This window comes from Molossus molossus, unplaced genomic scaffold (assembly GCF_014108415.1).
Source record: "Molossus molossus isolate mMolMol1 unplaced genomic scaffold, mMolMol1.p scaffold_m16_p_15, whole genome shotgun sequence".
Classification (NCBI taxonomy): domain Eukaryota; kingdom Metazoa; phylum Chordata; class Mammalia; order Chiroptera; family Molossidae; genus Molossus; species Molossus molossus.
The window spans coordinates 81,044,369-81,057,933 of NW_023425350.1; the positions used below are offsets into that span (position 1 = coordinate 81,044,369).

At 42.1% G+C, this 13,565-nt stretch overlaps 1 protein-coding gene across 1 annotated transcript in view; it reads right to left on the reverse strand.

The window, feature by feature from the left end:
* CNOT11 (CCR4-NOT transcription complex subunit 11) overlaps positions 1-13,565 on the reverse strand; it is a 63,586-nt gene that overhangs the window by 13,999 nt on the left and 36,022 nt on the right. Inside the window, exon 2 of the mRNA XM_036262461.1 lies at positions 414-1,052. Coding sequence (XP_036118354.1) covers positions 414-1,052 — 639 coding nt within the window. The remainder of the gene's footprint in view (positions 1-413; positions 1,053-13,565) is intronic.

Genomic DNA, 13,565 nt, shown 5'->3' on the forward strand with positions numbered 1-13,565 from the left:
ATTTTACACGTGCCCAGCGGCCGTGGCCGTGGTCTGCCGACGCGGGCGTGACCTGGGCTCCCGTCTGTCCTCTGCGCCCACCGCACTGGCCAAGGGCACCGGACAGCCCACCAAGTGGCTGCAAAGTTTTCAAACGCTACTGAGCGTGCTTCCGCCCAACAACTTCTTCGGGTTCTGACTACCGCCCGTTGGCCCGTCTGAGGGAAAGCAGGGCAGAGGCACCGCCAGGAGATGCAAGGCCGCGGCCCTCCGCCCGCACTTCGGGGACCACACAGCCGAGCTGCGCACTGCGCGGCCTGACCGGACGGCGGCCCCACGGCAGGAGTCTCTTCGGCCGCGGCCTGGTCACCACACCCCCTCCGGGCCGCGCGCTGGGAGGCGGCTCCACCCCAGAGGTCCCGGGCTGGGCGTACCTGAGAGCGGCGGCCGGTCGGGCTCCTGGCCGCCGCGGGCGGGCGGCGCGGGGTTGAGCAGGTGCGCGAAGCTGGCGGCGAAGGGGTTGGCGGCCAGCGGCTCGGTGCGGTACATCTCCCACAGCAGGTAGAGCGCCGTGAGGCGCTGCGCCGCGCTGGGCAGCAGGTCCGGCTGCTGCAGCAGCATGACCAGCACCGAGCCCAGGCGGAAGTGGTCGGCCTTGCTGAAGTAGTGGTGGAAGGCGGTGGACAGGCCCTCGAAGGTGCTGCCGCCGCCCGCCTCCTCCGAGATGATGCTCAGCAGGCTCGAGAGCTCCTTCGGGGTGAGGCTCATCCTGCCCGCGGGGCCCCCCGGACCTCCGCTCCCCGGCCCGAGGCCGCCCGCTGCGCCTCTGCCGCTGCCGCTGCCGCCTCCCGGGCCGTCCCTAGACGCCGACACCGCAGCTTCCGGAGGCCCTCTTGGCTCCGCGGCGGAGAAATCCGGCCGCCGCTGGGCTGGCCCCGCCGCGCATCCACCTCGCTCTCCGCGAGGCTTCCCGGAGGGTGTGGCCTTGGCGCCGGCTCGCTCCGTACCCGTAAAGCGCGTGGTTACACGACAACGTCGCAAACAAAATACGCTGTTGAAGCCAGGCCGCGGAACTGAGAGCAGCACCGCCAAAGCGAGGAGTGGGAAGATCCGGAAACGTGGGGTGGGTGGGTCAAGGGACCGGAAGTGGGGCGGGACATGCGTAGTCCAGTGTCCTGGCCACCGTCAGGAGGGGAGGTCTGCGGCAGTGGGCACTCTTCCGGAGCAATCCCTGCCAGTCACAATAAATGTTGTCAATGAAATATTTAAGCCTGTAGAGAATTTTTTTAAATATGTTTTTATTGATGTTAAAGAGAGAAAAACACTGACGGGCTGACCCCTGCATGCCCCCCACCAGGCATGCAGCCCACAAGCCCCTGTGTGCGCTGGCTGGGGATCCTACTAAAACACTCAGTTAACTGAGACACACCTCGCAAACCTGTAGAATATTTTTATAAGTTTATTTGAGCCAAACTGATGACAATTGCCATTAAGCAAAACTTCAATGGATTGAGAAAATGCTCCAGAAAATGACAACCTTTAGACCACTACAATAAAAAGAAGACATAAGTGGGTTACATTCAATCAACTAGTGATAGATTAGGGAGGTGGAAGAAAGCAAAGGTGAGGGGGGTACCTCTAGGATTGGATAAAAAGTAAAATGATAGACACATCCTTCTTTTACATGGGTGGGTACAGCCTGGTTAACATTCAACAACAATAACAAAGAGGGGATTTGTGGTCTTTGGTGCTGTGCCCTTACTTTAAGGCGTCCAGAAAAAGGGAAATTACTTTGTTATCCCAAAGGCATGTTATCAGTTATGTTATCCTAGATGAAAAAGAGAACAGAGAGCCTAGGACATGACTACTTGCCATGAACTGTTTTAGTTAAAAAACTTTAATTTCAGCCCTGGCCAGTTTGGCTCAGCAGTTAGAGCGTCAGCCTGCGGTCCAGAGAGACTCGCGTTCAGTTCCCGCTAAGGGCATGTACCTTGGTTGCAATTTGTCCCCAGCCCTGGTTGGTTGTGTGGGTGACAGCCATCCTTTCACGTCAATGTTTCTCTCTCTCTCTCTCTCTCTCTCTCTCTCTCTCTCTCTCTGTCTTCCTCTCTCTCCTTCCCACTCTGTCTGAACAAAAAATGGAAAAATGTTCTTGGGTGAGAATAAAAAAAAATTTTAATTTCAGACCATCCTATGTGGTTACTTTTCATCTCTGAGTTCGTAAGACCACCATGCAGGTCTCCCCTGAGCTTGTCAGGTTTAGTATGTGGCCCCTTTTTGTCCAGAAGTCCCCCTTTTGGTCATAAATCAATCCAAAAGAAGCATTGATGATCAACTTTTGGTTAGATAATGGGTCCCACGGTGCTAAGAAGGCTCATTCCTGGAAAGTCTCAGTGTCAGCGTTTGTCTTGCTGAACAGTGGACCACTAGCGATGGGGCAAGACCATAATCTTGGATGGAAATCATGACCAAATTGTTCTCAAAAGTGAAAAGTAAGAAAATGGAAGGCAGTAGGTCTTATGGACCTGCATTAAGAAAAACACTCTGGATCATTTCTAACTTATAAGCTATCGTGACCCAAGTTTTGTTGCCTGTCTTACTTTTCTATATTTTGCATCTAGTATAACATTATAGTATAACTATAGTACACTCTAGTATAGTATAACATCTTGAATAACATGTTATACTAGATGCACACTATACATTTTCAGTTTTCATAATTTGACCTGGAGATGGATTCCTATTTATTATGTCCCATTGGAAGCACTCAGGTGCCGTTATTAATCTAATTCCCACTATTTGTGCAATTGGAAGCTATAACCTTAAGTTTTAATCAGGGCTAAGGCTGTAAAAACACAATGCTGTAAATTACAATTACCATCTAAAATTCCATCTAAATTTCATAAGTACATTTTCTGTGTCTCAGCAGCAGTTATAGAGACCATGTTATTTATAGCCATTTCAAGTTCTGTCTGAATTAGCATAGCTAGTAGTCTTTGTTGGGTTCGGGGGTAAGCATATTTCTATAATTAGGTTCTGGTGTTTATATATAAAATTCCCTTTTTAATATTTATTTTCCACTATCTTTCTACAAGTTCCCTTTTTGCTTATTCTTTTATATATTCAGAAATAACCAGCTTATTAGGACAAACTATTTTATTTTAACGTCTTTTAAATATATACACATCCCTCGCTTTCCTTTTGCAATAGCATTTCTTCTAAATTTCAAAAGAGAATGTGATTGATAATGAAAAAGTTATACACCTTCAGCAATTATTTATTTATCTTTTTTAAATTTAATTTTAGAGAGAGAGGAAGGTAGAGGGAGAGAGAGAAACATCAACATGAGAGAGAAACATCCATCGGTTGCCTCCTATATACACAAAGTCATAAGAATAATAATTATCCTTAGTTCATTAAGTCCCACAACAAAGCTTTTTATTTATCCTGAATATTTGCCAGTATTTCTATGAATTCAGTTATTCCTTAGAGTTCTATCACTCTTTATCTAGTTCAAAGATATGATCTGCTTAGAAACCTGTAATTTAGAGTAATTCAGGTTTTTCTCATTGATCTTTCTACATATGTAACATATTTGCAAATGCATTAGAGTAAAACAATGACTGTCTATAACTGACAAAATTTTAAATGACATGGTTATAGATCTGATTCTAATGCAATTAATAAAACAAAATGCTTTTCTGTAAGATATGACATTCCAAGATAATAATTTCTTGGTAAATAATAATTACTATGAAATGACATAAAAAAATAATATAAAGCTCATATTTTTAGATTTAATACATAATTTCAATATATAAAGAACAAATAACATGCAAAATTTTAAAATGCTGCACATGGCTTATCAGAAGTGTATATTGAGCATTGGAAACAATTCATAAACTCCCAATGTATGGGCCACACACACCGGGAGTACCACTGTTGGACTCCCCCACAGAGAACCATCATTCTTGGCTTGTCCACTGTCACTGACAGGACACCTGTTACCCCTCAGAACTCCCTGTTTGAACTTGGCTCTGAATCATTGCCAGTTCCTCCCTGCAGCAGCCTGAAATAGAACATCATTTTAATAAAATATATATATGTAGAGAGATTCCTGGAGAAGATGCAGTGTGGGGATGATCTGAATCGAGTACAGCCCTCAGTGTCTTTCCACCTCCTCCTTCTGCAGTGGCAGCAGCACCAATACTTAGCAGTGGCAAATTGAGGCTGTAAGCGGACAAGCCCCCCAGTGAAGTGCTCAGTTGGCAGAGGGGCTAAGTGCCCCAAAGGGGTGTGTGTAGGATAGGGGTGGCCAGCTGGGACCAGCTGGTAGCTCTAGAAAACCTCACATACACACTCACCCACACACCCCTTTTGTGTTGCAGGTGGCCCCTCTATACAGAGACAGCAAGAGGATGTGTGCCTTCAAATGGGTCCACCCAGGAAGAGCACTGGGGACTAAAAATGGCACCACCTCCTGGTCTTCCCTGCCTGGTAAACAGGAAAATGAGAACTAGCAAAAACTTGAGTGACAACCACTGGGATTCAGATTGGGAGACTGATCCTTTGCCTATTGCTTCATTCCTGGCAATGCACTGTACCTGTCTAATTAAGAAAAAAGAATAGAAGGAAGAATCTGAAAAAGAGAACAGAAGCAAAAACAACCCAGCATTTCTAACATAACAGAAAGCTTGGAAACCCCATCCGAACCCGGACACCTGCAGGGTACTTCCAAGTGACACAATAAACTTGTATCCATTGGACATAAAGTAAAATAAGAGAGAAAAATGGTGACGGAGTGAATGGAAGCCACACAGACCATCTCCCAGGACCAAACTGAAATTAAAATAAAGACAAATCATTGGGGGGAAAAAACAACTGGAAAGCAGCTGGAGAAAACCCATATAACCAGAGCCAGAAAGGGGATAACAAATTGAGCCTGATAGGAACTGTGGAGGTGTCAGAGGGTGGAATGAAAGCCCATGAACAGCAGATGAGGGCTGTTTTAGCTGTGAGCAGTCAGTTCCCTGAAAGGCCAGAGCACTAAATCAGTTAGAGCCACTCACCTTGGGCTCCTGCAGAGAGAGGGCAGACTGGAATGGAACTGTGCAGAGAGAGTCTGGGGCTCCTGGCTCAGGAGAGGACTAGGAGGAAAATAGCAGGAGTTTTGTGCTGAATCACTCCCTCATGGGACAGTGACCAATACTCTAAGAGCCCCTGGAAAAAGCAACAGCCCCTCCCTCAGGAATTTAACACCACCAGGCCTGGCAAGAGAAATGCAAATTGAGGCTCATTAACAGCTATAGACTTCCAGCAAGCAATTAACCCACCCACTGGAAATCTTCTTACTCTGTACACCTGAAAGATTTTCATTCAGTGGAGGGCTACAACCCAAGGCTCATCAAGTAACTGAGAATAATGGCATACAAACAAAGCTACAGGATAACTGAAACTTTGCATGGCATGCAAATCAACCCAAGAAAGTAAGATTTGACAGTGGTGTTTAACATTGGTCCTCCTACACTCATCCAAACCCAGCAGAGGAAGCCACAATCAGCAGAACATCAACACCCACAGGAAAACTTTGGAAGGCTCCAAAACCCATAGAGACAACCAAAATAGTAAAAATAAGAAACAGATCCCAAATGAAGAAACAAGAGAATTCTACAGAAGATGAAATAAATGAAATGCAATGAAGCAAGATATCAGAAGCAGAGCTCAGAGTAATGATTAGGAGGAAGTTCAACAGCATAAGTAAACATATAGAAATGTTGAAAATCAACCAATTGGAAATAAAAAACCATCAACTGGAAATGAAGACTGACATAGTAAAAATAAAGAACACATTAGAAGGAATAACCAGCAGAGTAGAGGAGACCAAGGAACAGAACAGTAAATTAGAAGACAAGGTAGAAAAAAATCACCCAATCAGAGAACCAAAGAGAAAAAACAATTAAAAAACAAGCAGACAGCATAAGAGATCTGTGTGAAAATATGAAACATAACAACATCCACATCATAGGAGTTCCAGAAGAAGACAATGAGCAAGGGTTAGATAATATATGTCAAGAAACAGTGACAGAAAATTTCCTAACTTGGTGAAGGAAAAAGGCATACAAGTGGAAGAAGTGCCCCAAGTAAGAGGAAGCCAGAGAGGCCCACACCAAGACACAAAATAATCAAAATGCCAAAAATTAAACATGAAGAGAATTCCAAAGACAGCAAGAGATAAGCAGCAGGTTACCTACAAAGGAACCCCCATAAGGCTATCAGCTGATGTCTCAACAGAAATACTACAGGCCAAAAGGGAATGGCATGAAGTAATCAAGGAAATGAAAAACAAGGATGTGAATCCAAGACTACTCTATCCTGAAAGGCTATCATTCAAAATACAAGTTGAGCCCTGGCCGGTTTGGCTCAGCGGTTAGAGCGTCGGCCTGCGGTCCTGAGAGACCCGGGTTCGGTTCCCGCTAAGGGCACGTACCTCGGTTGCAGTTTGTCCCTGGCCCTGGTCAGTTGTGCGGGTGGCAGCCACTCGATGTGTTCCTTTCACGTCGATGTTTCTCTCTCTCTCTCTGTTCCTCTCTCTCCCTCCCACTCTACCTGAACAAAAATGGAAAAATGTCCTCGAGTGAGGATAAAAAATATATATAAAAAAAAAAAAAAAAATACAAGTTGAAATAATGATATTCCCAGACCAAAAAAAAAGGCTAAGGGAATATATTAAAACCAAACCAGCATTGCAAGAAATGTTAAAGGGACTACTGTAATACACAGAAGAAATAGAAAGAGAAATATAACTATAATAAACAAAAAAGGCAATAAATAAGTACATATAATACTAACCTTAAATGTAAATGGATTAAACACTTCAATAAAAAGACACAGAATACCTGAATGAATAAGAAAGCAAGATGCATATTTATGTTGTTTACAAGAGACCCACCTCACAACAAAACACTACATAGGCTGAAAGGGAAGGGATGGGGAAAATCTTCCAAGCAAAGGGAAAGAAAAAATGAGCCATGGTAGCAATTCATACCCAATAAAATAGACTTCAAATTGAAGGCCATAACTAGAGACAAAGAAGGCCATTACATAATATTGAAAGGATTTATCCAACAGGAAAATATAACCTTGGTAAACATATATGCACCCAATATAGCAGCACCAAAATACATCGACAAACATCTGGAAGACTTCAAATGAGAAATTAACAGCAATACATTCACAGCAGGGAGCTTCAACACCCCGCTGACATCACTGGATAGATGCTCTAGACAAAAAAAAATTATCAAGGAAACACAGACTCTAAATGTTGCACTAGAGCAAATGGATTTAATAGATATCTACAGAGCCCTGGCTAGTTTGGCTCAGCAGTTGGAGCGTCGGCCTGTGGTCCAGAGAGACCCGGGTTCAGTTCCCGCTAGGGGCGTGTACCTCGGTTGCAATATGTCCCCGGCCCTGGTTGGTTGTGTGGGTGGCAGCCACTCGATGTGTCCCTTTCACGTCGGTGTTTCTCTCTCTCTCTCTTCCTCTTTCTCCCTCTCTCTCCCTCCCACTCTATCTGAACAAAAAAATGGAAAAATGCCCTCAGGTGAGGATTTAAAAAAAAAAAAGATATCTACAGAGAATTACACACCAAAACTGCAGAATTCATATTCTTCTCAAGTGCACATGGGACATTCTCAAAGATAGACCATATGTTAGAACACCAACTAAGTCTCTACAAGTTCAAGAAGATTGAAATTATATCAAGCATCTTCTCATATCACAATTGCATGAAACTAAAAATTAATTACAACAAAAACATTCTAACACATGGAGGCTAAATAGCATGTTATTGAACAATGAATCGGTTACCAAGGAGATCAAGGAAGAAATTAAAAACTCCCTGGCAAACAATGAAAATGAACACACAACAACACAAAATTTTGGGACTCAGAGAAAGCAGTCTCTAGAGGGAAGCTCATATCACAGGCCTACCTCAAAAAACAAGGAAAAGTTCTAATTGATTATTTAATTCTACAACTTAAAGAACTAAAAAGTAAACAAAAAGAAACACCCAGAGCAGGAAGAAGAAAAGAAACAGCACAGGTAAGAGCAGAAATAAATGACATAGAGATTAAAAAAGAAAAAAAAATTCAAAACATCAATGAAAGAAAGAGTTGTTTCTTTGAAAAGATAAATGAGATTGATAGATCCTTAGGCAGACTCATCAAGAAACAATGAGAGAGCACCCAAATAAACAAAATCAGACACAAAAGAGGAAAAGTAAAAACTGACACCACAGAAATACAGAGGATCATTAAAAAATATTGTGAACAATTGTACGCCAACAAATTGGACAATCTAGGAGAAATGGACAAATTTCAAGAATTAAACAGTCTCCCAGAACTGAACTAGAAAGAGATAGAAAACTTGAACAGACTAATAACAACTAATGAAATTGAAGATGTAATCAAGAAACTCCCACCAAACTAAAGACTGGGCCCAGATGGTTTCACAGGGGAGTTTTACCGAACATTCAAAGAACACCCATTCTCCTCAAACTATTCCAAAAATTTCAAGAAGAAAAACTTTCAAACTTGTTTTATGAGGCCAGCATAATTCTAATTCCAAAACCAGATAATGACACTACAAAAAAAGAAAACTACAGGCCAATATCCCTGATGAACATAGATGTCAAAATCCTTAACAAAATATTAGCAAATTGGATAAAGCAAAACATTAAAAAAGGTATTCACCATAATCAATTGGGATTCATCCCAGGGATGCAAGGCTGGTACAATATTCGCAAATCAATGAATGTGATACATCACATGAACAAAATGAAAAATAAAAATCAAATGATGTTATCAACAGATGCTGGAAAAACATTTGACAATATCCAGCACCCATTTTTTATAAAAATGCTCAGCAATGTAGGAACAGAGGGATGATATCTCAACATAATAAAGGCCATATATGAAAAACCTACAGCTAACATCATACTCAATAGGCAAAAACTAAAGCATTTACTTAAAGAACAGAAACAAGACAAGGCATTTACTTTAAAAACAGAAACAAAGCATTTACTTTAAGAACAGAAACAAGCCATTCTTATTTAACATATTAGAAGTCTTAGCCACAGCAATTAGACAAAATAAATAAATAAAAGGGATCCAACTCAGAAAAAAAGGAAGTGAGACTATCATTATTTGCAGATGACATAATCTTGTACATAGAAAACCTTAAAGACTCTATCAAAAATCTTCTAGAGCTAATTGATGAATTTGGCAAAGTAGCAAGATACAAAATTAACATCAAGAAATAGATGGCAGCCCTGGCCGGTTTGGCTCAGCGGTTAGAGCGTCGGCCTGCGGTCCGGAGAGACCTGGGTTCAGTTCCCGCTTAGGGCACGTACTTCAGTTGCAGTTTGTCCCCGGCCCTGGTTGGTCGTGCGGGTGGCAGCCACTCGATGTGTCCCTTCACGTCGATGTTTCTCACTCTCTCTCCCTTCCTCTCTCTCCCTCCCACTCTATCTGTACAAAAAATGAAAAAATATCCTCGGGTGAGGATAAAAAAAAAAAAAAGAAATAGATGGCATTTTTATATACCAATAATGAACTCACAGAAAGAAGGCCATTACATAATATTGAAAGGATCTCATTTACCAGTGCAGCAAAACTTTTAAGATACCTAGGAATAAACTTAACCAAAGAAGTAAAGGACCTATTTGTAGAAAACTACAGGACATTGACAAAAGGAATAGAGAAAGATATAAAAAAGTGGAAGCGTATAACTTGTACATGGATTGGAAGAATTAACATCATTAAAATGTCCATACTACCCAAACCAATTTATAGATTCAATGCAATCCCCATTAAAATACAAACGACATATTTCACTGAGTTAGAACAAATACTCTGAAAGTTTATATGGAACCAAAAAAGATCCCAAATAGCCACAGCACTCCTTTTATTATTATTATTATTATTAATAATTTTGTTACAGATGTTTCTCCTTTTACCCCCCAGACACCCTCCTCCCTATCCTGTCCCAACCAAAGCATTGTTGTCCATTGGTTATGCATACATGCATATAAGTTCTTTGGTTTATCTCATCCCTCCCTCCCCAACCCCTACTCTGAAGTTTGTCAGTCTCAACCATATTCTTTCTGTCTCTGTGTCTATTTTGTTCATCTTCTTTGTTGTTCATTATATTCTACAAATAAGTGAGATCATGTGGTATTTGCTTTCTCTGATAGGCTTATTTTGTTTAGCATGATACTCACAGGCCCCTCCATGTTGTCTCAAGTGATAAGAGATCTTTCTTATAGCTGCATAGTGTTCCATTGTGTATATGCACAATGACTTTTTAAATCTACTTCTCTACTGATGGACACTTGGGCTGTTTCCAGATCTTAGCTATTGTAAATAGTGCTGCTATGAACATGGGGGTACATATATTCTTTTAAATTGGTGTTTCATGTTTCTTAGGGTATATTCCTCGAAGTGGGATCACTGGGTCAAATGGAAGTTCAATTTTTAATTTTTTGAGGTAACACCATAGTGTTTTCCATAGTGGCTGCACCAATCTGCATTCCCACCAGTAGTGTACTAGAGTCTCCTTTTCTCCACACCCTCACCAGCACTTGTTGTTGGATGATTTTTTGATGGCAGCCATTCTGGCAGGTGTGAGGTGATACCTCATTATTGTTTTAATTTGCATCTCTCTGATAATTAGTGATGTTGAGCAGTTTTTCATGTCTCTTGGCCATTTGTATGTCCTGTTTGGAGAGGTGTCTATTTAGATTCTCTGCTCATATTTTTATTGGGTTCTTTGTCTTCCTTTTGTTGAGTTGTATGAGTACTCTACATAGTTTGGAAATTAACCCTTTATCTTATGTATCATTGGCAATTATGCTCTCCCATACAGTGGGTTCACTTTCCATTTTGATGTTTTTTTCATTTGCTGTTCAGAAGCTGTTTAGTTTGATGTAGTTCCATGTATTAATTTTTTTATTTGTTTCTCTTGCCTTAGGTGTTATATCAGTGAAAATTTTGTTGCGTGTGATGTCTGAGATTTTGTTGCCTACATTTTGTTCTAGGATTTTTATGGATTTATGAGTCACATTTAAGTCTTTTATCCATTTTGACTTTATTCTTGTGTATGGTGTAAGTTGATGGTCTAGTTTTATTTTTTGCATGTAGCTGTCTAATTTTCCCAACACTATTTATTAAAGAGGCGATCTTTTACTCTATTGTATGCTCTTGCCACCTTTGTCAAATATTAATTGAGCGTAATGTCTTCAGTCAATTTCTTCATTCTCTGTTCTGTTCCATTGATATGCCTGTTTTTGTGCCAAGTCCAGGCTGTTTTGATTACAGTGGCTTTGTAGTATAACCTGAAATCTGGTAATGTGATCCCTCCAAATTTGTTCTTCTTTTTTAAGATTACTGTGGCTATTCGAGGTCTTTTTTGGTTCCATATGAACTTTTGAGGTATTTGTTCTAGTTCTGTGAAGTATGTCATTGGTATTTTAATGGGGATTGCAATGAATCTATAGATTAATTTGGTTAGTATGGACATTTTAATGATGTTAATTCTTCCAATCCATGAACAAGGTATATGCTTCCCCTTTTTCATATCTTCCTCTATTTTTTTTTTTTTAATGTCCTGTAGTTTTCTGTGAAGAGGTTCTTTACTTCTTAGGTTAAGTTCATTTCTAGGCTTCTTAAATTTTTTGCTGCAATGGTAAATGAGATTGTTTTTTAAGTTTCTTTTTCTGCGAGTTCATTATTGGTGTATAAGAATGCTGTCTATTTCTTGATGTTAATTTTGTATCCTGCTACCTTGCCAAATTTGTTTATTAAATCTAGTAGATTTTTGATGACGTCTCTTGGGTTTTCTATGTACAATATCATGTCATCTGTGAATAATGACAGTTTCACTTCCTCTTTTCCAATTTGGATGCCTTTTATTCTTTCCTCATGACTAAATGCTGTGGCTAAGACTTCCAGTAATATGTTAAATAAGAGTGGCAAAAGTCTTTTTCTGTTCTTAAGAGAAATGTTCTTAGCTTATGCTCCTTTGAACTAGACTACTTAATTTAACTAACTCCATTCTGACCAGCATTTGATACACATACACACCCTGACTCATCTAAACACCATAGCCGTAGGAAACTGGAACCATAAAGATAAAGGGATTAGTAGTAGCCTTGGGAAATCCAGAAAAACCATAAAAATACTGTGATTAATTATTGCCCTGACCTATGTAACAGCTCCTCATGCCCCCTATCTGTACTTGTTTCCATCTTAATGATGCCAAGGCAGTGTCAAGAGGATGTGGTTTTGACCTATATAAATGGACTGCAAGAATGTTTGGGACTGTCAATTTGGGGAGACTATGCCCCTGGCAGCCCACTGGTGAATAAAATGCTCCTCTCATTTACAATTTGGCTGTGCATCTCTGATTGTCTCGCTGACACGTTACAACACTTGGAGGCCCCAGTAAGATCCCTGGTGCTTTGTGGCATCATGGGCTAGACTCCTAGGATGGATGGCCTCTTCCAGTCTAGCCACTGGACACCTAGGGGTCAATGGGGGGGGGGGTACCACCTAAGACATTTCAGAGCCCTGAAGATCCAATGAGCAGCCGGGAGATGCCACTACATCCCCCAAAGATTTTAGGAGATCTGGTAAGAAAGCCTCCAGAGGTATGTTCTGGTGACTGGTCTATCTGGATGAGAGTGATTCGGGCTGGACGTGGTGCAACCTTTCCTCTCCAGGGAATCCCCCTTAAGATGTTAGGAGGGATTTAGAATAGGCAAATTCTGGTTCAAATATGGTAAATTCTGTTCCCTCAGACCCACCTCTGAGCCAGAAGGGGAGTCTGATCACCTCCCAAGTGGCATAGATGCTTCTCAGGATAGGGAATCTCTGGAAGTTTGGATTGTGTGATTGTGTGTGTGAATGACCGTGCTCCATAATGTCTGCTATGGAGCCTATGTGAGTCCTTACCCATGCTCCACGAGGGGAGTGGCTAAATGCACAAAGCAAAAGTTCTGTTTTGTGTGTTCTCCCTTGTTTTTGTCCTCATCCACCTCCCTACTGTGTTTCTCTCAACTTTGTTACAGTTAGTCTAATACTGGTAGTGAGCCCCAAACTGGGCCCCAAGAGAAACCTGAGGACAGGACCTCCCTCATACTTCCACCCCCTCAGAGGGGGTAATTCTCCTCCAATGCACGGGCACCAGCAGCGGCTACACCAGATGGGGAAACAGCACCACTGCTGGCACTTGCTGGACCTCCAGCCTCCCACCCATCCTGGAGAGGTGGTGAGGGGCACCTGGTGACAAGGTATGCAGTGGGTGGTGGGCGGGCACGCAGACACTCACCCAGAGGCCACAGGTGCCACAGGGACCCCTGGGGAGGGTGGTCCAGCTGCAGAAAGGGCATGTTTCTTCAGTGCCAGCCCAGTGGCCCCATCTGCCACCATGGGTTTGTTGGCAACGGGTGCAGTAATGCAAGTTTCCTGCGGGTTTCTTGATTTTAGGGAGTTGAAGGTGGCAATCCTGGGCACGGGCACAAATTGCTT